Source organism: Dama dama, chromosome 13 (assembly GCF_033118175.1).
Source record: "Dama dama isolate Ldn47 chromosome 13, ASM3311817v1, whole genome shotgun sequence".
Taxonomy (NCBI): Eukaryota; Metazoa; Chordata; class Mammalia; order Artiodactyla; family Cervidae; genus Dama; species Dama dama.
In genome coordinates this window covers 50,118,781-50,145,040 of record NC_083693.1, presented here as the reverse complement: position 1 = coordinate 50,145,040, position 26,260 = coordinate 50,118,781, and the positions used below count along the sequence as shown (strand labels likewise).

The 26,260-nt window shown below is 37.8% G+C and overlaps 1 protein-coding gene across 2 annotated transcripts in view; it reads right to left on the bottom strand.

Moving 5' to 3' along the window:
• Positions 1-26,260, bottom strand: part of NUBPL (NUBP iron-sulfur cluster assembly factor, mitochondrial) — a 225,792-nt gene that overhangs the window by 175,068 nt on the left and 24,464 nt on the right. For both annotated transcript variants that reach the window (XM_061159141.1, XM_061159142.1), the window contains exon 4: positions 5,142-5,232. In XM_061159141.1, the coding sequence (XP_061015124.1) occupies positions 5,142-5,232 (91 nt within the window). The remainder of the gene's footprint in view (positions 1-5,141; positions 5,233-26,260) is intronic.

The window sequence follows — 26,260 nt, the reverse complement described above, 5'->3', positions numbered from 1 at the left end:
CAGGTAGTAACTACTAAAAAATGGCTTCCCAGGTGGCTCAGCAGTAAAGAATCCACCTGAGAAGGCAGGAGACACAGGAGGTATGAGTTTGATCCCTGGGTCAGGAAGATTCCCCTGGAGGTGGAAATGGCACCCACGCCAATATCCTTCAGCTTCCCCCAATATTCTTTTTTGTTTGTTTTTTTTTCCTCCAATGTTCTTAGGCTTCCCTTGTAGCTCAGTCAGTAAAGAACCTGCCTGCAATGCAGGAGACCCGGGTCCAATTCCTGGATCAGGAAGATCCCCTGGAGAAGGGAAATGTCAACCCACTCCAGTATTCTTGCCTGGAGAAGCCCACGGACAGAGAAGCCTGGCAGGCTACAGTCCATGTGGTCACAAGAGTCGGATACAACTTAGCTGCTAAACCACCACTGGTATTCTTCCCTGGAGAAATCCATGGAGAGAGGAGCCTAAAGGGTTAGAGCTCATAACATCACAGAAAGTCAGACACGAACAAGTGCCTGGCTATGCACACACAGCTACTAAAATACACTTGGTTTTTCTGTAGATAAATAAAGCATTTCTTCATTGACTTTATGTGCTACAACCTTTGGCTAAGACGGTTTGCAGCAGAACATGTAGAACTCCAAAAAAGAGGCTGCCTATTCTGCAGCTCAGAACTGGCAAAGAAAAAAGGAAAAGGGTTTTACCATACTAAAAAAAGTATTTAGTTCAGACTATTCAATGACCTGTGTAAGAAACAATAAGCCAAGTGAAGGGTACACTTTTGTCTTGATAAAGTAGGGTGACAGGATTCTTCAAAGAACACAAATCTCATCTCTAAGGTATTTTAAAGATTTTAAAGATAAAAGTGCCTAAAGCCAGATTTAACAAGATCAAATTAATAAGATTTCAGTTCGGTTCAGTCATGTCCAACTCTTTGCGACCCAATGAATCACAGCACGCCAGGCCTCCCTGTCCATCACCAACTCCCAGAGTTTACTCATACTCATGCCGATCGAGTTGGTGATGCCATCCAGCCAGCTCATCCTCTGTTGTCCCCTTCTCCTCCTGCCCCCAATCCCTCCCAGCATCAGGGTCTTTTCCAATGAGTCAACTCTTCACATGAGGTGGTCAAAGTACTGGAGTTTCAGCTTCAGCATCAGTCCTTCCAATGAACACCCAGGACTGATCTCCTTTAGGATAGACTGGTTGGATCTCCTTGATTCCTTCAACTCCTGATTTGCACTTTGCCTTAATATTCTGGGCTTCCCTGGTGGCTCAATGATAAAGAATTCACCTGCCAATGCAGGAGACGTGGGTTCTATCCCAGGGTAGGGAAGATCGCTTGGAGAAGGAAATGGCAACTTACCTCAGTATTCTTGCCTGGGAAATCCCATGGACAGAGGAGCCTAACAGGCTACACAGCCCATGGGGTTGCAAAAGAGTTGGACATAATTCAGTGACTAAACAACAACAATTTAATATTGTAGGTATAAAACAGATTGTAAACAAAATCCAGGAAGGCAGCAAGAAAAAAAGTCATCTCTATAACACTTTGATTATGCAATATGTCCCAGAACACTTTCCAAAGATAATCAGAGGAACTTTAGCATCAGATGAAACCCAAGAGTCCACAAGACAATGATCAGAAGAAGCAAATTATAATTGAGAAACTTTCGGAGCTGTAACTACTGCATCAGAATTTAATTATTCAAGTCAGTAACTAACACCCTTAACTCTCTGCCTTGGAAGAAAAAAGGTAATTTCAGAAATAAGTAGAATTCACTCTCACTCTTTATGCACTTAAATTACCTTAAAAAAATTTAGTCACCTCTTGGCAGTTCTTGCTGGAGATGACTGCTATTATAAAAAGTCATTTCCTCAAGCTGATTTTCCACATTTTCTCTGTCTCTTCTGTACACACATTCATTTCATAAACTTGGAAAATGCTTATTAAGACAGAGAGAGCAGAATATTGTGACATGAGTAGAAAATCTATCCCCCAACAAAAGAAAAGTGAATCCTACTTGAAAAAAAGGCTCATAGTTAATCATTATTAATAATCACTGTGTCATCCTCAATAAAATCACTTGACATTTCAATTTGAGTAACCTTTCTCCACAGGCCTTAAAAATTTTCCTACTTTATTAGCTAAATATACTTTAAGACATTCTTTAGTAAAACTAAGTAGTGATAAATTCACAAGTGTGATAAAGTGTGAATCCATCATCATAAAACTGTGAAAGAAAGCAGATTTCTACCAATAAAAGTTAATTGAGAAAGTTTAGTGAAAATCCTCAACAAAAAAGAGTATTACATTTGTGCATTAACAACACATTTCTGTGTGTAACTACCATGTAATATTTTCTTACAATTTCAACTGAAAACCTTCCTAGTCAATAATTTCTAGGACTATAGTTTGGCTATACTATAATATGAAATCTGCATATTACGTTATTTACAAACTTAAAAAAGAGACAAATGACTGGTATTTGTTCTTTAGACAAAAAAAAAAAGTTTAACTCATGCTAAGATGATAATTTCTTAAACTACACATGGATTTTATTCTAAATTCCATTAGGTTCCCAAAGCAACTGGTCATTTGCAGCCATTATAATGTCAACCTGGTGAGGTTTTTGTACAATACTCTCTCTACAAACTGGCTAGACTTTCCATTACCATAATTTTGCATACTGCATACCAACAGAGAAAATCACTGTTGTCCTTTTAAGCTGATAGAAACATTTTCAGCTTAAGAAATCCAAAATGATTATAAACAAATTTTTCTCAATTACTGAATTCCCTTCTCTAGAATCAAATGTAAAATTTCCCTTGGTGATCAAGACTAAAATATCTAAGTACAAGAAGTGTGGTTTTTCTATAATCTCCTCAAAAAGAAAAAATACAAGAGAATGAATCTGCCAACTTTAACATGGAGTTTTAAAATTAACAAATTGATCAAAACTACATTACCATATGTCTGCTTAAATAATGAACAAAAAAAGACAATCCTGAAGTCCCATTCCCCCTATGGTTGTGTAGCTAAGTGCAAGAACAGGGGAAACATTTATAAAGCTAAGATTCTGCTCACAGTTCTACCTCCCCAAAATCTGAACCACTGAAAACAAATCTTTCTTCTTACTGTTAATAAGATAGTTTCATGTTGCACTGTGCTTTCTTTAATAAACAGTAATACAGGATAAATTAAAATGACAAAAACATAGAAAAGTCAAAATGATGCCAATTAGCACAATGGGAGCAGGTTTATCTAAGACTCAAAAACCAATTTAAAAGATGGGCTTTCAAGAATCCACACTCTTCTAAGTGAATGCCTTAATCGTTCAGTTTATTTCTTATGGGACTTGAGATCTGCTTGTCAACACACATTCTTTTCAGGCTTTCCAAGATTTCCAGTAGCTCATTTTTACCAGAAAGTCTATTTAATGGCAGCCAATTTGCAAACATCAAATTTAAGAGTACAGCTTCAGGAAAACAAGAAAGAAATTAAAGTTCACTTCAAGTATTTATACTGGCATAGACTGAACAGACTACTTAAGAAAAAATTGACACCAAGGGCTTCATTTTGCCATTACTCATGTGCTACATGCACTAGTTTTCATGCTACTTAATCAAGAGACAGACATAAAGAGTCTATCATTTAAAGTACACAAATTCATTACTTCTTTGTGTAAGTTTGACATTTTGGCTCATGGCACATATTTGTAAAGTAAGTACGCATTCCACTAAAAGGGCAAAGAACAAAGAAACTAGAATAAATTAGCTTTCTTTTAAGTTTCTATTTTCACAAAACAAGAAAACAACTTAAGTGGATGCTTGTAATGTAGGACAGCTAGGGTCACTTTTATCATCACTAGAGCCTTAAATTCCTTCAAAGTAATAGGAAGAATCCTTATTATCTGATAAGCAGTTATTCAGAACTTAATGCTGTAATTGATTTCAACAACTACAGCATGAACAAAACCACCTTGGTGGTGGTTTAGCCCCTAAATTCTGTCCAACTCTTGCAACCCCATGGACTGTAGCCTGCCAGGCTCCTCTGTCCATGGGATTCTCTAGGCAAGAATATTGGAGTGGGTTGCCATTTCCTTCTCCAAGGGATCTTTCTTACCCAGGAATCAAACCTGGGTCTCCAGCATTGCAGGCAGATTCTTTAATGACAGAGCGATGAGGGAAGCCCATCTCAGCACAAACAAAGGCACCTTAAATAGCAGATAATGTCTTACTACCTAACATTTAATCACAACGACAAAAATAACACCTTCTGTTATGTACACAGAAAATTCAATATAAACTCTTCAGTAAATACAGGCATTTTGTCCTGGATTCATGGAAAATAAAAGGTCCAATAAGAAATAAAAGAAATTATTCAATCTCATATGCTTACTATAGTTACAAATAAATTTTAGTAAAGTGTCTTCACTCAAACTATTTTTCAAGGAAAGTTACCAGTTGTTTCAATTTTTCTTTTCTTGAGCATAGAATTTCATTGTTCTTAAAGCTTTATATTTAATAGTTTTGTAAGAAAATATAATAACAACTGTTATAAATATTAAAGATTTATCCAAAAAATTACTCTCTCCTATTATTGATGGCAATGAAGGCTGGGGAGAGAAATGAATGTTGTACGGTTTTTTCAAAAACAATTTAAAATAAATATAACAAAACTCTGATTAGAGAAAATAATTTTCAGCTCTTCTAACAAATATATTAGTTAAGTCGCTCAGTCAGATACTTTCTATTCAAATACCCTCACACACCCACACATTTTATATACAAAGACAATGATGAGCTAAATTTGACCATGTACAGTGTTCCAAGCACTGTGCTCCGTATGCACTGCACTTACCGCAATTTTGTAGTTAAGCAATGAAATACAGCAATTGTATCTGGCAAGTACAAGCGTTTAACCCTGTTTTACACATGGGGACCTTGAGGCACAAAGAGGCTGAACAAGTCATTCAAAGCTACACTGTTAATCAGTGACAGAGCCAGAATTCAAACCCAGACAGTCGGGCTCCACACCTTATCGTGCAGTGTGCATGAGGTATACACGGCATATGGCACAACGCCTGACACCCAGCAGGTACTCAATAAAAGCGGAGCTACACTGTCGTACTCTTTATCTCTCCTTTACTTACTCTGTGATAATTCGGGATTGCCTTTCAGATTCATCATCTTTGGAATTGAAGGGCCATACACATCCACATCTAACAAACCAACAGCCTTCGACTGTAAGAAAACAGAATTTACCATAAGATTTCCCCACTCTTCATCAGAGATAAAGTGCACAGCAACAGCAAGTCTAACTACAGAGAAGCTAATTTGTAAAATATTTCAAAATCATAACCTAAACTTTTAAAGCAACAGTAAGGTAAAAGAACATAAACTGCTCAGTGTAAATATTTTTTGTTGGTTTCCTAACCTCTTCCAGATAACTGACCAAAGAAATCCACTGCACACACTTTAAACGTTGTGGTTCAGATCTCCCATACATTCACAAACAGACTAAGATTTTTTTGATCTGAGAACTAACAAATTACATGCACACAATGTTAAAATAATGGTTTACAACAGCAAACATAACCCCAGGAAGATGGAGCATTAACTTTTGGAAAGACTATCTAACACACCAAAGAATACAAAATAAGGGGAGAAAATCATGGAAACAAGACCATAATTAAAGCAAGTGAGGAATTCTGATGCAAATCTGGCATGGAAATGCTAATGAGGATAGTGGCAGACATAATACAGAGGCAACCTCTTATGTGCAAGTCACAGTAGAACACCCAAGGTCTTCCAGAGAATTCATAAACAACCAAAACTGTTTTCTTTGATGATTTATGCAGCTGCCCAAGAGCAGAATATCTGACTGGTCTCTTCACTAGCTGACAGTTAATCAGCAGATTAACAAAGAAAGAGAAACAAAATTCACTATCTCTAAATAGGTCTTTTTTTCTTCTTCTCCCCCCACCACCTCCCTGCTCTTTCTCCTTTCACAGATTAAATCAATTTGTTACTGGTTTTTCTCATATACAAGCAAACAGAATGCTAATTCTAACACGTGCTTTTGAGTTCTGTTTCCCCAGGACATACAATTCATCCGGTTCTCTCCCTGTATGCTGGCAAGATAAAATTCTTTACAACTCTGAAAACTTTTTAACACTAAACAATCTCTCATTTTCTGTTATCTACCTGTTTCCAGACACAAAATTACTTTTTAAACCTGTCTGGTTCCTATAAATAGACAAAATAAGGTACATTCAAATTTATGCCCCTAACTTTGACTCAAATGGCAGTTCTAAGAAAATCATTTAATGTCCCTCTGTGACTCACAGACGCTAAAGGACTCAAGATTACTATCTATCTCTCAGTTTACTGTAAAATAAATGAAAAAGGAGGAAGAATACATTACCTTTAATAGAATGGTGATATATAAAAACTGGGTTTAATACTTTAAAAATTCATTTTGAGTGTTAGTTTCTAGCTTTCTCATCAAAAGTAGGTATAATACCACCTTACAGAGTTACTATGAGGAGTCAATGAGAGCTGTAAATAAAATCCTTAGCAGAGTGCCAGGACCCAGAAGGAATTCAAGTGGTAGGAAGAAATAATCAGGAAAAGTCTAGGAGGTTCTTTGGGTGATTTAGCATGGCATGTGTTTAGAGATTCTGATTTCTCCACAGAGCTGGCTGTGGAAGTCTAGTTTATCCAGGTTCTTAACATAACATTTCTGATTAACCTTCTTCCGTCCTTCCCTCTCCTTCTTCCTTCCCTGTGTCCCTCTCTCCCTTTCACTTTCCTCTGTTCCTACTGGTCTTTGTACCTTTCTCTCCTCTGTTTCCTTTTTGATGTATATAAGCACCGGTACTAAATTCAGGTCAGTCAGTAGCTTTAAAAAGGTAGAACATTCAACGAGAAATTCTGACCCAATTTAACTCCTTTTCAAACCACATACAAAAGAATTCAGGTGAATTGAAAATAGGAGTAAATTCAACATGAATAAAAAGATTTTCAAACCTAACAAACATGGATAACTGTTAACTATTGTCTATGGGTCTGCTAATATTACAACTATCACCTCTTTTCCATATCTTTTCCATGACACCTACAAAACTAAATGCTATCACAAAATAATAATAATGCCAATTAAAACAAAAAACATTCTAAGATTCTTTGTCCTTGCTCTCATTTATTTTAACATTGCTTTTAAAGTAACTTGAAAGGGTTAGGTCCCAGGTTTCAAATTAATCTTCTAAAAATACCTGTCAAGTAAAATAACTTAGTTTTCTAAGTTTATGTTTTCATGAAACAAGAGAACAACTAAGTGGGTGCTTGCAATATAAGATTGCCAGCTCAATTTTATCATCATTAGATCTTTAAGTTTCCTTCTGTTAGGTAGTTAGAATAGGGAAAAGGAGTCCAGAATGGTGATGGCTAAAAGACCTGGAAGGGAAAAGCCCGCAAAAATAGAACAAACGAAGGTCCGAGGACCGGAGTGAGAACCTCAGGTAAAACAAACAACACTCCTGGCTGGCCCAATTTACATAAGACAGGCCCAGAGACAGAGAAACATATAAAAAGAGGAGCCAAAGCCCTCTTCTCTCTCTCTCTCTCCCGTGCGATGGGGCGCTCTTCTCTTCGCGTCTTTGGGTCAACGTGCTCTCACGCCTCGAGGATGGATTTTCCTGCTATTATCTAAATAAAATACAGCTGTAACACTGAGCCATAACACTGATTTATTTAAGAGCTATAACATGGTCCGTTCGAGACCTGAGAGCTATAAACACGGTCTGTCCTCCGAGAGCTGTGACCCGGCAAGGGGGCTTTAATGTCCATCACTCCAAATTTTTGTTGTGACAAGACAAAGAACCGAGGAGCATACAATCACCTGACACTTCAAAATGTTAGGGAGAATCTATTTATCATCTAGCTGTCCTGTCTTCTAGAAGAAAACTATGCTTGTCTACAAGTGAGCCCTTGGCATCATGGGTTAAAACAAAACTGAAGACCTGCTCTAAAATTTGCTGTGGTAGGAATGGATTTTGCATATATACCTAGATATCTGCTAGTATACATTATCACATAAGAATAAAGAGGGTAGGGAGGGAGATCACAAGAAGCTAATTTCTTCTGCATCCTAGAGGATGGAACTAAGAATAATGGAAAATCCTCTACAAGTCTCTACTGACTAACTAAATTTAGTACTAATGCTTACATATATCAAAAAGGAAACAGAGAAGCAAAGGTATTGAGACGGGAAGGAAGAGGGCAGGACATAACTGTTAAAAGAATGACACAACCATGAAAAACAACAGGATAAGACCAAAACAGGTTAGAACATACTAGGCTCAGGATGGAGGAAGATTCGACTTCCAGTAGACCTTGAGCCACACTATATGTTCACTGTAATATATTTGCATATGCTAAATATACACCCACAGGTGCCATGACAGTTCAGAAGCCAATTAAAAAAGGCCTAAAAGGGGGGAAAGTTATGACCAACCTAGATAGCATATTAAAAGGCAGAAACATTACTTCGCCAACAGAGATCCATCTAGTCAAGGCTATGCTTTTTCCAGTAGTCATGTATGGATGTGAGAGTTGGACTGTGAAGAAAGCTGAGCGCCAAAAAATTGATGCTTTTGAACTGTGGTGTTGGAGAAGACTCTTGGGAGTCCCTTGGACTGGAAGGAGATCCAACCAGTCCATCCTAAAGGAGATCAGTGCTAGGTGTTCATTGGAAGGACTGATGCGGAAGCTGAAACTCCAATACTTTGGCCACCTCATGTGAAGAGTTGACTCATTGGAAAAGACCCTGATGCTGGGGCGGATTGGGGGCAGGAGAAGAAGGGGACGACAGAGGATGAGATGGCTGGATGGCATCACCAACTCGATGGACATTGAGTTTGAGTAAACTCCAGGAGTTGGTCATAGACAAGGAGGCCTGGCGTGCTGTGATTCATCGGGTTGCAAAGAGTTGGACACAACTGAGCGACTGAACTGAACTGAACTGAAAAGTGAGTGGTGCCCCATCTCCTAAAAATCCCCACTCCTTCTCTAAGATGGTTAGACTATTCCTGCTACTCCTTGTTTGTTGTTTAGTTGCTAAATCCTCTCCGACTCTTTGCAACCACAGGGACTACAGCCCATGGGGCTCCTCTGTCAGTGGGATTTTCCATGCAAGGATACTGGAATGGGTTACCATTTCCTTCTCCAGGGGACGTTCCTGAGTCAGGGATCAAACCCCTGTCTCCTGCATTGGCAGGTGGATTCTCTACCTCTGAGCCACCATGGAAGCCCATAAAAACTAAATTACGTAGACCACTAACTACCAGCCACAGCCAAGCTCTGCTCTCAATTTTCAAAAGGACTCCATGCCCTGGGGTCAGCTCTTACCTTCTAAAAAGTGTGTGTGTGTGTGTGTGTGTGTGTGTGTGTGTGTGTGTGTGTGTGTGTGTGTGTGTGTGTGTGTGTGTGTGTGTGTGTGTGTGTGTGTGTGTGTGTATTAGTAGATCAGTCGTGTCAGACTCTTTGAGATCCCATGGACAGTAGCCCACCAGATTCCTCTGTCCATGGGATTCTCCAGGGGAGTAGGTAGCCATTCCATTCTCCAGGGGATCTTCCTGACCTAGGGATCAAACTTGGACCTCCTGCATTGCAGGCAGATTCTTTACCATCTGAGCCACCAGGGAAGCCCCTCAAAAGTGTATCTCTCTGAATGAATCTGCTTTCATTTTACTATGGATAGCTCTTGAACTCTTTTCTGCATAAGGTCAAGGACCCTCAACTGGCAGCCTATCCCAGGTACTCAGTCAAGACCTGGGACATGACCATCCTCTCATACCCCATTTTTCCTGCAATATACAATGGTCAGTAGGAGGAGAGGAAAGAGAAAGAGGGGCACAGGGAAGCAGGAAGGAAAGGATGGAGGAAAGTAAATCAACAATGTTGTACTAAGAAACTGTATAAACTAGGCTTCCACAGCCAGCTCTGTGGACAAATCAGAATCTCTAAAAACATGCCATCTTAAATCACCCAAAGAAACACCCAGACTTTCCCTGATTATATCTCCCCACCACCTGAATTCCTGCTGGGTGCCAGGCACTTTAAAGATTTTATTTACAGTTCTCATTGATTCCTCATGGCAACCATGTAAAGTGGTATTATACCTACGTTTGATGAGGAAGCGAGAAACTAACATTCCAAATGATTTTTTTAAAACTATTTCCTCCTTAGAATGAAGCTGAATGGAAAATTGAACACAAAAAAACAAACCACATAAAACTCCACCGTAACTTGAACATGACCTATCTACAGAAGACTTAGATTAAAAAACAGGAGTCAGCACGATTCTCCCGACAGGGTCAAATAACAGAAAATATTTTAAGCCTTGTGGATCATTTGATCTGAAACTATTGAACAGTGCCACTGTAGCACCAAAGCAACTATAAACAACATGTGAACACAAATGAGCATGGCTCTGTACCATACTTCATTTACAAAAACAAACAGGATTTAGTCCACAGGTCACAGTTTGCCAAGAGTGATTTTAAAAATAAACTTTTTCATGACAAAGTTATTCAGCTGCCCAACAACCTAATTTTGGTGAAGCCAAGAGCAGGCAGAACACAGTCATCCCTTTGGTGTCAGAGGAGCTATCTCAGTAAAGATTTACTTCCTCATCCTTAATTGGCTAGTTTTAAAAAAATAATAAGGAGCACATGTTTTAGGCTGTTTCATTGGAACTTAGTATGTCTTGTTTTGATTTTATAAAATGCAAATAAATCAGTGTTCATTAAATAGAAACTCCAAAGCCTGTATTAATTAAAGTATATTGTACTTTAATTGAGGCACAGCTACCAACCTGATAAAATTACCACAGCTACAAAAGTCAGCTGAAACATATCTTCAAGTCTAGAATTCAATAATATTCAAAAGATGCAAAATAAACTTTGTTTTTCAAAATTTACACCACTATTTTTCAATAGGCTCCTATTTTAAGTTTATGAACAGTTTCAATTTAAACTTTCAACAATTTTACACTGTAGGAAAATAAATGAGCTAGGTAGAGGTTACAAATAAATATATGCAGCTGATTGTTCAACTAAGTTTTATGATGCTTTTCCGCCTCATTCCTCCTAAAATAATTATATTTAGTCAAGAAAGGTCCAATTAAGATTTCTTTCATTTCAGTCAAGCCCAAAAGAATAATCACTACAAAAGCCTCATCAAATACACAACAGACAAAGAAAATGATTATTAGCAAAAAAAACCTTGTAAATGCACCGTTGTAAGGTGGGCTTTCCAGGTGGTTCAGTGGTAAAGAACCTGCCTGCCAAGCAGGAGCTTGCTGCCCAGTTCAGGAAGATCCCCTAGAGAAGGAAATGGCAACTCACTCCAGCATTCCTGCCTAGGAAATCTAATGGACAGAGGAGCCTGATGGACTACAGTCCATGGGGTCACAAAAGAACTGAACACGACTTAGTGGCTAAACAACAACTATTGTCAAGTAGAACTGCCATCATAAACTTAACCTAATATGTTGGTACCTAATATTATACCCTTTCTCTGACTCTCCTGCAGTACTCAAACTCTAGCAGACAACAAAAACACTACAGATAAAACCCCAAGATACTACTTAGATTTTTTGTATTTGTTTCTTTATAATTCACAATACCCTGTGAGAGCTAGGCAAGGTGGCAGAATTATTCAGAGTGATTATAATGTTTCATTACCGCTGCATGAAAGCTGCAATTTGAGAGCCTACAAGTCCTGTTTTTTTATGTGTGTTGGATTTCAAAGCCTCCAGCAACAAATTTGATAGTGCTTTGTTCTTCCAACAGAATTATTACTAAAGAAGACTGCAAAGCTTCATGATGTTCTTTTTATCCATGACATCTGCTAATAGAACCCATCAAAACAACATCTTAGAGTGGTCTACCTGATTATTTGTAAGTAAACATTCATTTAAGATTAAGACCTACTCAAAAGTGTCCTTTCCATAGAGGTATCCAGTTAAGAATCCTATGATTATCTACACATTATATTACATTTAACCTTGGACTAGAATTTGGGATTTATTCAATTTGAAGCTTAGTCAAGCCTCTTTTTCCTCTCTGTTAAGCTTTAAGTCAAGCAGTCATTCAAAGAATTTAAATCTCTTAGTAGAGAAAAATGCTTCTTATCTTGTTCTTGTTGTTCAGTTACTGTCATGTCCAACTCTTTGCAACCCCATAGACTGCAGCACACCAGGCTCCTCTGACCTCGACCATTTCCTACAGTCTGCTAAAATTCATGTCCATTGAGTCAGTGATGCTATCTAGTCATCTCATCCTCTGCCACCCTCTTCTCTTTCTGCCTTCAATCTTTCCCAGTATCAGGGCCTATTCTAATGGGCTGGTGCTTCACGTGAGGTAGCCAACATACTGGAGCTTCAACTTCAGCAGCAGTCCTTGAAATGAATATTCCGAATTGTTTTCCATTAGGACTGACTGGTGTGATCTCCTTGCACATTCTCAAGAGTCTTGAGACTCTTGAGGGATTCTCAAGAGTCTTCTCCAGCACCACAATTTGAAAGCTTCACTTCTTCGGTGCTCATCCTTCTCTATGGTTCAACTCTCACATCCATATATGACTACTGGAAAAACCATAGATTTGACTATACGGACCTTTGCTGGCAAAGTGATGTCTCTGCTTTTTAATATACTGTCTAGCTTTGTCATAGCTTTCCTTCCAAGGAGCAACTGTCTTTTAATTTCATGGCTACAGTCACCAACTACAGGGATATTGGAGCTCAAGAAAATAAAATCTGTCACTGCTTCCACTTTTTCCCATCTATAAGCCATGAAGTGATGGATGCCATGATCTTAGGATTTTTCATGTTGAGTTTCAAAAGCTTTTTCACTCTTCTCTTTCACCCTCATCAAAAGGCTCTTTAGTTTCTCTTTACTTTCTGCCATTAGAGTGGTATCACATCTGCATAACAGAGGTTATTGACATTTCTCCAGCAATCTTGATTCCAGCCTGTGATTCATCCAGCCCAGCACTTCACATGAAGTATTCTGTATAGAAGTTAAATAATATACAGTGACAATATACAGCTTTGACGTACTCCTTTCCCAATTTGGAACCAGTCAATTGGTTCATGTCCAATTCTAACTGTTGCTTCTTGTCCTACATACAGGTTTCTCAAGAGACAGGTAATGTGGTCTGGTATTCCCGCTCTTGAAGAATTTTCCACAGTTTGTTGTGATCCACAGTCAAAAGCTTTAGCATAGTCAATGAAGCAGAGATAGATGTTTTTCTGGAATTCTCTTGCTTTCTCTATGATTCAAAAAATGCTGACAAATTGATCTCTGGCTCTTATGCCTTTTCTAAACCCAGCTTGCACATCTGGAATTTTTCAGTTCATGTACTGCTAAAGCCGAGCTTGAAGGATTTTGAGCATAACCTTACTAGTATGTGAAATGAATGCAATTGTATGGTAGTTTGAACATTCTTTGACGTTGCCCTTCTTTGGGACTGGAATGAAAACTGACCTTTTCCAGTCCTGTGACCACTGCTGAGTTTTCCAGATTTGCTGGCATATTGAGTGCAGCAATTTAACAGCATCAACTTTTAGGATTTTAAATAGCTCAGCTGGAATTCCATCAGCTAGCTTTATTTGTAGTAATGCTCCCTAAGGCCCACTTGACTTCACACTCTGGGATATCTGGCTCTAGGTTAGTGACCACACCATCATAGTTATCCAGGTCATTAAGACCTTTTGTATATAGTTCTTCTGTATGTTCTTGCCACTTCTTAATCTCTTCTACCTCTGTTAGGTCCTCACCGTTTCTGTCCTTTATCATGCCCATTCTTGCACGAAATGTTCCCTTGATATCTCCAATTTTCTTGAAGAGATCTCTAGTCTTTCCCATTCTATTGTTTTCCTCTACTTCTTTGCACTGTTCACTGAAGAAGGCCTTATCTCTCCTTGCTATTCTTTGCAACTGTGCATTCAGTTGGATATAACCTTTCCCTCTCTCCCTTGCCTTCCACTTCTCTTCTTTCTTTAGCTATTGAGGAGTAAAGCCTCCTCAAACAACAATTTCCCCTTCTTGCCTTTCTTTTTTGGGGGATGGTTTTGGTCACTGCCTCCTGTACAATGTTACGAACCTCCATCCACAGTTATTCAGGCACTCTACCAGATCTAATCCCTTGAATCTAGTTGTCACTTCCCCTGTATAATCATAAGGGATTTGATTTAGATCATACCTGAATCGTCTAATGGTTTTCCCTGCTTTCTTCAATTTAAGCCTGAATTTTGTAATAAGGAACCAATGATCTGAGCCACAGTCAGCTCCAGATCTTGCTTTTGCTGACTGTATAGAGCTTCTCCATCTTTGGCTGCAAAGAACATAATCAATCTGATTTTGGTATTGACCATTTGTTGATGTCCATGTGTAGAGTCATCTCTTGTGTTGTTGGAAAAGAATTTGCCATGACCAGTGTGATATCTTGGCAAAACTCTGTTAGCCTTTGCCCTGCTTCATTTTGTACTCCAAGGCCAAACTTATCTGTTACTCCAGGTATCTCTTGACTTTCTACTTCTGCATTGCAATACCCTATGATGAAAAGGACATCTTTTTTGAGTGTTAGTTCTAGAAGATGTTGGAGGTCTTCATAGAAATGGTCAGCTTCAGCTTCTTTGACATTAGCAGTTAGGGCACAGACATGGATTACTGTTATGTTGAATGATTTGCCTTGGAAACAAACTGAGATCATGCTGTTGTTTTTGAGGTTGCACCCAAGTGCTGCATTTCAAACTCTTTTGTTGACTATGAGAGCTACTCCATTTCTTCTAAGGAATTCTTGCCCACAGAAGTAGATACAATGGTTATCTGAATTAAATTCGCCCATTCTCATCCACTTTAGCTCACTGATTCCTAAGACGACAATGTTTAATCTTGCCTTCTCTTGCTTGACCAAGTCCAATTTACCTGGATTCATGGACCTAACATTCCAGGTTCTTATGCAGTATCTTTCTTTACAGTATCAGATTTTACTTTCACCACCAGACACATCCACAACTAAGCATCATTTCCCCTTTGGCCAAGCTGCTTCATTCTTTCTGGAGCTATTAGTAATTGCCCTCCACCCTTCCGCAGTGGCATATTGGATACTTCTGACTTGGGTGGGGGTGGAAGGGATGCTCATCTTTCAGTGTCATAGCTTTTTGCCTTTTTATACTGTTCATGGGGTTCTCCAGGCAAGAATACTGGAGTAGTTTGCCATTCCCTCTTCCAGGGGACCATGTTTTGTCACAACTCTCCACCATGACCTGTCTGCCTTTGGTGGCCCTGCATGGCATTACTCATAGCTTCACTGAGTTACGCAAGTTCCTTCCCCACAACAAGGCTGTGATCCATGAAGAGGTTCTTAATTCTTAGTTAACATTAAATAACTTTGTCCAACCATTACTACTTCTGACACTCAAAGTGATAAGAGAACAATTTCCTACTATATTTATCAAAGGACTGTCTAAATCTTCAAGTTCAACCAAGAAAGAAAGAGGAACAAGGGCAACATAAAGGGAAAAGTTCACATGGCTAGACAGAGGGCAGAGATGAGCTCGTGAAAAGGACAAAAGAATCTCAAATGATGAACTGTTTATAAACAAGCTAGAAATGGAAGAGCATCAAATTAAAGACTATTTAAGATTAAAAACAAAACAAAACAAAAAAACACCAAAAGAGATCATCTTAATCTTCTGACTACTTTTTAGCCAAGAAGAAACCAGTCCAGGGATATCATAGCTGGGTCTAGCTTTCAAGTCTCTTTCCAACATACCATAAGGTCTAATTACTAACACTCACTCACCACTCCTCTTTCTTTTCTTCCCCTCTCATCTCTTCCCCTACTATTTTTCCCCTTTCACTCCATTCCAGACATACGGCCCCTGGCAGTGTATTAAACACACCAGATTTGCCCCTGGTGAAGGAAATGGCAACCCACTCCAGTAGTTCTCGCCTGGAGAATCCCATAGACGGAGGAGCCTGGTGGGCTACAGCCCACAGGGTCGCAAAGAGTCGGACACGACTGAGCAACTTCACTTTCACTTTAGGACTTCTGTAGTTGTTATTTCTTCAGTGAAGAATGCATACCTCCAGGGATCTACCTTTTTCTGTCACTTTCTTCAAGTCTCAATTCAAACATCACTATATGGTGAGGTCTTCACTGGGCACATGCTGTTTAAAACTACAACTCCCTCATCGTTACATAGCATATGTCCTTTCCCCATCGTGTTTTTTCTTTCTTCTTAGCACCTATATAAATATTTAACTTACTATATATTTACTTATTTATCTTGTTTATTTGTCTCACCCACTAGAATACTAATTTCACTAGGGTAAAGAATTTTGTATGTTTTATTCACTACTGTAAATAGAATCTAGAACAGTGAGCAGTCATGGAGATACTCTGTGCTATCTCAAGAAATTTTGATTCAGTAAGTCTGGGCCAGAGTTCAACAAACTGCATTTGTAACACTCTTGGGTATAAGATGACCACAACGTGAAAAACAGTAATTTGGATAGTATGGAAAGCAAAGATGAAAATTTGCTCTAAGGCCCATGCCTTGGGATCAGCAGGATCAGGGTAACAGTCATCTATAGTAAACAACAGTAACAATGAAGAGTGTTCTTTTTCTTTTTTTAACTATAAGATAGTAGTTTACATTCTGCCATATGGGTAAATAGTCACATGGCATGGGACAAATGTATATAAAAAATTACTGTTTATCTAAAATTCAAATTTAATTTAGTGAGCATATTTTTATTTTCTAAATCTAGTAACCCTACGCCAGCCTCTTCTCAACAGGGCAGTCAGAATGATTCAGAGTTGAAACATAAGTCAGATGATGTCTACTCAAAACCCTTCACTGACACCCCTTCCTACATTTCATCCATGAAAAGCCAAAGTCCCTACAGCTCACCAGACACCACATAATCTATTCATACCCTTGCCTTCCAGTCCTGTTAACTTTCATCACCTGTTAACTTCAGTCCACTTTTACTCCAGAAGCCAAAGTGATGTTTTTACTACTCAGTGAACATAAGCTAGACATGGCCCCATGTATTAGCCTTTGAACTGACTATCCCTTTTGTCTGACACAATCTTCCCACAGATGTCACACAGATTACACTCTCATCTTCAAGTTTCTACTCAAATGTCACGTTTTCATTGGGACCTACTCTATTTTGAAGTGCAAACGAAACCCACCCTCACATAAGCACTTTCTCTCCCCCTTATCTTAGACTACTTTTATCACTTTCCAATATGCAATTTACTTACTTATGATGTCTAATATCTATTTATTGTCAACTCCATAAGGCTAAGGATATCCCCAAGAACCTAAAATAGCAATAGTAAAATAAATATTCATTGAGTGAATGGGTGGATGAATGAATGAATAAACCTCCAGTGTTCCTCTACATAGTATCAGGATTGGTTACTTGATCCCTTGAGATCTAACACTCTAAGAGTTCATGAAATTCCCTCTCCTAATACCTCTACACTAATAGTTTAAGTTAGAGAATTCAAAATTAACTAATTCAGGTAGAGTTTAAAATATCTAGCATTTAAAAAAGGGGGGATCATACATTTCCTTGCAGTCTATTCTTAACCACCACTTTTTCCCAAGAAAATCCAATGTTATCTTCATTTTTCTACTGATCTCAACTCCAGAAAAATGGGACTTCATAGAAGAAAATCTAGTGCAAATACTGGTTATAGTGGGCTGCTGTAAAATACATGTATATATATATATGATAAGAATATACTATCTTTAAAAAAAAAAAAGCACACTATCTAAATTTTTTAAAACTAAACCCACAATATAGTGTGAAAGGGCTCATTAAAAAGAAGGCAATTTTTATACCTGTTCACTACGAAGATTAGGTTCAATCCAGAGTTTTAAACATAAAAAGGCTGTTTTTCTTTTTAACATAAAAAACAGAGAAGTGTGTGTGTGTGTGTGTGGAGTTCCTTTCCAGAGTACACACACACACCACAGAGACAGGCAACATCTTATCTTCTTTAACAAAAAGTAATTGCCTTAAGTTCTACATTTTCATCTAGCAAGTAACAGAGAAAGTAAATTAGGAATAAAACAACTAAGATTAAGAAAAACCTTGCATCTTTGGTCTTTATAGTTAAAGAAAAAAAGTATCGATGCTTTTAGTAGAGTCTTCAAAATCAGAGAAAAATTAGGAAGCCTTCTATCACCATGGTAATACAGATGCAGAAAAAGATACTTCTAGATACTAACGTCTAAAAATAATAATCATCTTATCTGCGACACCAACCAGCCACTTTTTTGACAGAATCTAAGCCTACAGAACTACAAACCTAACCAAATAAGAACCTTCTTTCCCAAATCAGATAAGGTACTGCAGCAAAAGCACTGAAAACCAACATCAATTCCTTCAAAATGTCCTTAACTAAACTGCAATGCAGGGAAGAGCATTTACAATTCTGAGAGCAGCTCTTGCAAAGAAAAGCAATGCAGGAATCAGATGTAAACAGAGCACCTGATCCACCTTCCAGATTCAAAATCATAGGAGCCAAGCAGCTGGTTTTACAACCCATGTCTTCTATGTGTCCTCTGCTCTCCTTTCACCAATTGTTTCAACACTGCCCTACCAAGGATTTAGGGTCCTCCTATTCCTCAAGGAGATGAGATGGAAACAAACTACTGAGAAGAAAAAAATTGAGAGAGAAGACAGGAATTGGTGAGAGCCAAGTCAGGGAGGATGGGGAGAATAATTGAGAAAAAGAAAAAAGACAGACTGTTACTGTGAGAAAGATCTGGATAACTTCTTATTGTATGCAATCAGATCATGAAATTCAAAGGATGTGGAACAGCTCTGCCACCAGTATGTTATAAACTAAATGAAACTAAGGAAAAATATATTGAATGTAAAATTTGGATAACTGTTCTCTTTCTAACCCATAATCAAATGCAGCAACTTCCATTCCATTCCAAAGAGAGAAAATGAATTTCTGGCAACACGCTGCACTTTACCAAAAGAAATTGATAAGGTAGGCCAAAGAGTGCTGAGGAGGAAACACATAGCTTCTTTAGAGCTATTCAAAACAAAATCGCTATTGCTTCTAATGGGAAATTTCAAAGTAAGTTGTGCGTAACGCTTTCCACCTAAAACTATAAAGGGGAAAAGCTGTCTGGGGCTTTTTACCTTCTGAAAATTACCTTATAAAACAATATTTTTATTTTATTGTTTGGTAAGTGTGGTTCATGTATCTGTGTGCTTACAGAGAAAGAGGAAGAGTAAGTAAGGAAAAATATCTAATGCAAGATTGGCTTTAGATTCTAGTTTAACATACTTCCACCCCCCTGTTACAGAATTAATTAAAAACAAAAACAAAAAGCACAGCCTATCTTTCATTTTAATATTTTAAATTAAGTTTCTTATTCAGTACACAATTATTCATATAAAAGATACAGACAGGTAGACACAAATGTCTCAAGTCAATACTATGCATACACATTAGTGGCTATCTGTTAGCAAGCAAAACTGTATATATATTCTGTAAAATGTATTTAGGGTTAGATAATTCAGGATTTAGATTTAGATGCATCACAAATGCATCCATATTATAAATGAAATTAATAATAGTATTCAAATATTTATATAACTACACAACAAACAAAAAGAAAGTCCAAAAACCTCAAGGTACTATTATGGTCACAAAGAGTCGGACACAACTGAGCAATTGAACTGAACTGAACTATTATGATCATCAAGTATTAAATGATGTTATAAAAATATCATTACCTAAACCCAAGTAAATTATATTTCTATAATTAATTTCAATTAAATGCCTATTGCAATTACACCATACTTTAAAATATCTCAATACACCTTGATACAATATTTAATTTTTATTGAAGTATAGTTGATTTATAATATTATGTAAGTTTCAGGTTATAACATAGTGATTCACAATTTTTTAAGATTATACTCCACTAACTACTGTTAAAAAATGCTGGCTATATTCCCTGTGCTGCACAATATATTCTTGTAGCGTATTTATTTCATATAGTTCAGTTCAGTGCAGTTCAGTCGCTCAGCTGTGCCCGACTCTTTGTGACCCCATGAATCGCAGCACGCCAGGCCTCCCTGTCCATCACAAACTCCCAGAGTTTACTCAAACTCATGCCCATTGAGGCGGTGATACTAACCAGCCATCTCATCCTCTGTTGTCCCCTTCTCCTGCCCCCAATCCGCCCCAGCATCAGGGTCTTTTCCAATGAGTCAACTCTTCGCATGAGGTGGCCAAAGAATTGGAGTTTCAGCTTCAGCATCAGTCCTTCCAATGAACACCCAGGACTGATCTCCTTTAGGATGGACTGGTTGGATCTCCTTGCAGTCCAAGGGACTCTCAAGAGTCTTCTCCAACACCACAGTTCAAAAGCATCAATTTTTCGGCACTTAGCTTTCTTCACAGTCCAACTCTCACATTCATACATGACTACTGGAAAAACCATAGCCTTGACCAGACGGACCTTTGTTGGCAAAGTGATGTCTCTGCTTTTTAATATGCTATCTATGTTGGTCATAACTTTCCTTCCAAGGAGTAAGCGTCTTTTAATTTCATGGCTGCAGTCACCATCTGCAGTGATTTTGGAGCCCAAAAAAATAAAGTCTGACACTGTTTCCACTGTCTCCCCATCTATTTCCCATGAGGTGATGGGAGGTAGTTGTACTTAATTCCCTACCCCTATTTTGCTTTCCCCCCTTAATTTTCCCCCATTGGTAACCACAATTGTTCTCTACATCTGTGAGCCTGTTTCTTTTTTGCTACATTTGCTAGTTTGTTGTATTTTTTAGACTCTACATATAAAGGATAACACACTGTATTTTCTTTCTCTGAATGACTTATTTCACTAAGCATAATACCCTCCACATTCATCCATGTTTTTGCAAATGGCAAAATTTCATTATTTTCTGTGGCTGAGTAGTATTCCATTATAAATATATCTTCATCTATCTATTCATCTATTAATGGATACTTAGGTCACTTCCATTTCTTAGCTTTTGTAAATAATGTTTCTATGAACACTGGGGTGCATGTGTTTTTTTCAAATTATTGTTTTTGTTTTCTTCAAATATATATCCAGCAGTAGAACTGCTGGATCATATGACAACTTTATTTTTAGTTTTTTGAGGAAACTCCATACTGTTTTCCACAGTGACTGCACCAATTTACATTCCACCAACAAAGTGCAAGGGTTATCTTTCCTCCATATCCCATGATGCAATATTTTTAAGGGAGGATCAATAAAAAATGTTTTTCAAAATATTACCAGCTTACTCAAAGTTCAAAGAAAGTTAATCCATTCTATTGCCAATTAGCAAAAATATTTTTTATAAATTGAAATCAATATTACTTAATACCATATGAATCACATGAGTAATTATTTTTAGAATTTTTAAAAAATAACTAAATTATTAAAGGCATAGTAGAATGTGGAAAGAAGCTATCTAGGATTTGCATCACCAAATAGATGGCATTGTGGCTAAGTTACTAACCACTTCAAACCTCAGTTTTCTTACCTATAAAAAAAGATTAAGATACATAACCTTACAGGATTTTTGAGAGACTGCAGAACAGCGTAAATTTGTGAAATTTGTGAAACTAAGAATAGCCAACAGTTATACAGAACTATAAGCCAGGCACTTCGTAAATACTCTAGGTATGTTAGCTTATGTAATCCTCACAACAACTTCATGAGGTAGGTATACAGTATAATGTCAAGGCATGCAAAGATCAGTAATTTACCTACAGTCACATCTGTAAGTGCAGGAGCTGAGAAAGGAGCCCAGACAGCACGCCTTCCGAGTCCACAGGTGCCCACTACAGCAGGCTGCCTCTCTCCTACAAGACACATTAAGCCAAATTCCCTAGCACAAAGCAAATAGCCAATGTAAGCATCTTCTCCCTTACACCAAGACCTCCTTACGCACTGAAACAGGAAAAACAAGCATTCACTCTCAGTGGGTAGTTATTTATCACTAGACAGTCATCCACAGTAACATCCCAATTATTAACCCAGGCAACTGCGTAAGCCCCAAGAATAACAAAATGATCCTAAATGTGCACTTACTACTTTTATCAGAATTGTCTGTTTTTTGTTTTATAAGAGCAAGAATCCTGCCTAGTTTAAGGTTTTATATGAGATTATAGTGAAAAATAGCCTCTACTGAATATTAAATAATGTATCTCACAGAAATTGGATTAGTAATTCTGTACACTGACTGATTTTTAGGTTATATACTTATATAGATTATACAGAACAGACACAGCCAAAAATGCAGTTTGGAAAATAAACAGAGCCTATATGCTCAAGCTTAGATGTTCGGCTGGGCCAAAAAAATCAATTATTGATTACAGTGGATACCAAGTAACAAGAAAAGCAATTTATTATATTTGGCTTTTTATTTTCTTTTTGTTGTAGCTTTACAGACATGTGTTTCTTTGCTAAATTAAACACCCAGTACTTACTAAGGTACATGAAAATAACCAGTTACTGAATCCTTACAATATGGCAGTCATTAAGCTAGACATACTACATTAATACCGTGTGTTTCAAAAAGCTATGTAAAGTAGCTATTTATCGGTGATGTTGTTGTTATTACACATTTCACAGATGAGGGACCTGAGCTCTGTGAGTCAAGTGCTTTGGCCAAGTTCACACAGTTAATAAGTGAAGAATTGGAATCTAAAGTCAGGTTTGCCTAAAACCAAAGTCCACATTTTTCCTACCCAATATACCTAAACCAAGCTGTGCATCAGAATTACCTGGGGAGCTTGTTAACAAAATTGATGGTCCAATCCAAGATCTAAAAATAATCAAATTCCCAAAGATTCTGATTTATTTAACAAGCTCCCCAGGTGATTATTATGCAGCAAACTGACACTGGTCCAAGAAGTAGTCCTTAAAAATGAGAAGCGGACATACATACACCTGTGGCTAATTCATGTTGATGTATGACAGAAATCAAACCAATACTGTAAAACAAACAATTAAAAAAAAAAAGACTGAACTACCTCCAATAGTCTCCTCCAAGTTCCATTAGGTTGGTGATTAGAAGGTACAATAATAGGGTCCTAGGCCTAGGACTGGAGAAGTAAATGGCACCCCACTCCAGTACTCTTGCCTCGAAAACCCCATGGAAGGAGCAGCCTGGCAGGCTGCAGTCCATGGGGTCACTAAGAGTCAGACACGACTGAGCGACTTCACTTTCATGTTTCACTTTCAAGCACTGGAGAAGGAAATGGCAACCCACTCCAGTGCTCTTGCCTGGAGAATCCCAGGGACGGGGGAGCCTGGTGGGCTGCCGTCTCTGGGGTCGCTCAGAGTCAGACACGACTGAAGCGACTTAGCAGCAGCAGCAGCAGCAGTAGGCCTAGGACGGTATTCACCCTATAAGTGGTATTAACAGGTTAAGGACCCAACTCAATTTTAGATCAGGAAATACACTTTGGTAAATAGCATTACCATCTCTTCACTCACCACCAAAACAGGAGCCAATCTTAATTTCTCCTTTACTTTGAATTTATCTCTTAAAGCTGTCTGTTCTTTTGCCTTTTTACTACTAGAGGGTATTAGCATCTGCTATAACACTACTAATTCCTAGCCTCTGAGAACTCCTACTCTCACCTGTTCTTTTCATCAGCAGAGCTCACCTCCCACTATAAAGGTGGAAAAAAAATCAGATCCCCCATTTTCCCAGCTTCCTTTGCAGTTAAGTCACTGTCATGAGATCCAATCTTGGTCAGTCAAGCTAAGAGTGCTTAGTCAGTTTTCTTCTCTAACAACAAGACAGCCCACCCTTTTAACTCCTGTTTGTGATTGAATGAGAGCCATCTTGTGATCATAAAGATTAAACCAAGAAACATGCAGCAATGCCATCCTAGAGCCCTGATATAATTGAGTTTCTTTTAACCAACTCTTTAACTTACAGATTTCTTTCATGTGAAATAACAAACCCCTATCTTCAGCGAATTTTAGTTGATAAGTCATTTCTCACCCTTCTCATTACAAATGCCTCCCTTGCCTCCCCATCTATCCCTAATTTGTTCTTCACCATCACTATGCATTTTACCTTTGAAAAGCATAGATTTTATCATGAAATGTACACGAGCAGATAATTTTCTAAAGTATCCCACTGATTACAGGACAAAATTCAGAGACCTTAACATGTTGTATGCATCCAGGCTATTTTCACCTGGATCCCCCATGAGCCGTCTTGTCCCAGTATAGCAGAAACTATAATCACACAGACTACTTCTCATCCCAAACACCTTATAATTTCCTGTTTCTAGGACTTTGCTTACATAGTTCCTTCAACCTAAAATTCTCTTCTATTCTGCTTTCTATCAGCCAAAATTCTACCTAGTCTATAAGTTACTGCCTCTGCTAAAAACTGGAATTAATTTCTAGTTAATAACTCTGATAGTAACACACTATGTTTATACCTGCCAACTGCTACACTTGCCACATTCTTCCTTATATATAAATAAATGTGTATCTGTCTGGCCCACAAGATTGGAGGATTTGTGAAGGTAGCTCCCATGTAAACACAGTAAAAGGAGTGACTGGTACAAGTTGGTCCTTGGATTGTTCAACTGAACTTGTCCAAAATCAGTAGATGTTCTCAACTATGTCTTTTAGCAGCCAAAGAGATGAAGACTATATTTTAAAGGGAAAGAAAAACTGCAACAAAAATATTCAGGGGATTTGTGAAAAGTATTTTGGAACCTCAAAACTATTTTGATTTTAAGGTACAAAATAAAATGTTTTCATTGTTAATTGATAAATAAGAATCCTAAAAAAAAAAAATCCTAAAGATAATGCAAAGTCTTAGAAAATGATCAAAATACTTACTTGCATATGCATACTCTCTTATGATTAACATATTCTATGTCAGCCAGTAAACTGCCATTCCTCTATCTTATTATTATTTTAGTCCAATAGAAACACTGTTGGGAAACTCAATTCAAAACTACTATGAGAAACAACTTAACACTCACGAGGATGACTATAATCAAAAAGAGAAAATAAGTAAAGCATTGTTGAAGACATAGAACCTGGAACCTTCATATAATGCTGGTAGGAATGTAAAATGGTATACCCAGCAATTCCACTGCTTGGTATACCCTCAAGAGAACTGAAAATATATGTGCATACAAAAACTTACACACAAATATTCACAACAGTATTATCCATAATAGGCAGAGTGGGAACAACCCAAACATCCATCAACTGGATGAAACAGATAAATGTGTTATAACTATACAATGGATTATTACTCAGAAATAAAAAGAAATGAGGAAATGAAACATGCTATGACATGGATAAACCTTGACAATACTATGCTAAGTGAAAGAAGACAGGCACAAAAGATCATGTATTGAATGATTCTACTTATATGCAATGTCCAAAACAGGCAAACCTATAGAGACAGAAAATGAGACAGTAGTCCTCATAGTCAATAAAAGAGTCTGAAATGCAGTACTCAAGTGCAATCTCAAAAAAGACAGAATGATCTTGGTCAGTGTCCAACGCAAACCATTCAAAATTACATAATCCAAGTTCATTCCCCAATGCTGATGCCAAAGGAGGTGAAGCTGACCGGTTCTATGAAGATCTACCACACCTTGTAGAACTAACACCAAAAAAAAAAAGGTGTCCTTTTTATCACAGGTGACTGGAATGCAAAAACAGGAAATCAAGAGACCTGGAGTAAAGGCAAGTTTGGCCTTGGAGTACAAAATAAAACAGGGCAAAGGTTAACAGAGTTTTGCCAAGATACCACACTGGTCATAACAAACACCCTTTTCCAACATAAGAGACGATTCTACACATGGACATCAACAAATGGTCAATACCAAAATCAGATTAATCAATCTGTTCTTTGCAGCCAATGATGGAGAAGCTCTACACAGTCAGCAAAAACAAGACCTGGAGCTGACTGTGGCTCAGATCATCGGCTCCTTATTGCAAAATTCAGGCTTAAATTGCAGAAAGTAGGGAAAATCACTAGACCATTCAGATATGATCTAAGTCAAATCCCTTATGATTATACAGTGGAAGTGACAACTAGACTCAAGGGATTAGATCTGGTAGAGTGCCTGAATAACTGTGGATGGAGGTTCGTAACATTGTACAGGAAGCAGTGACCAAAAC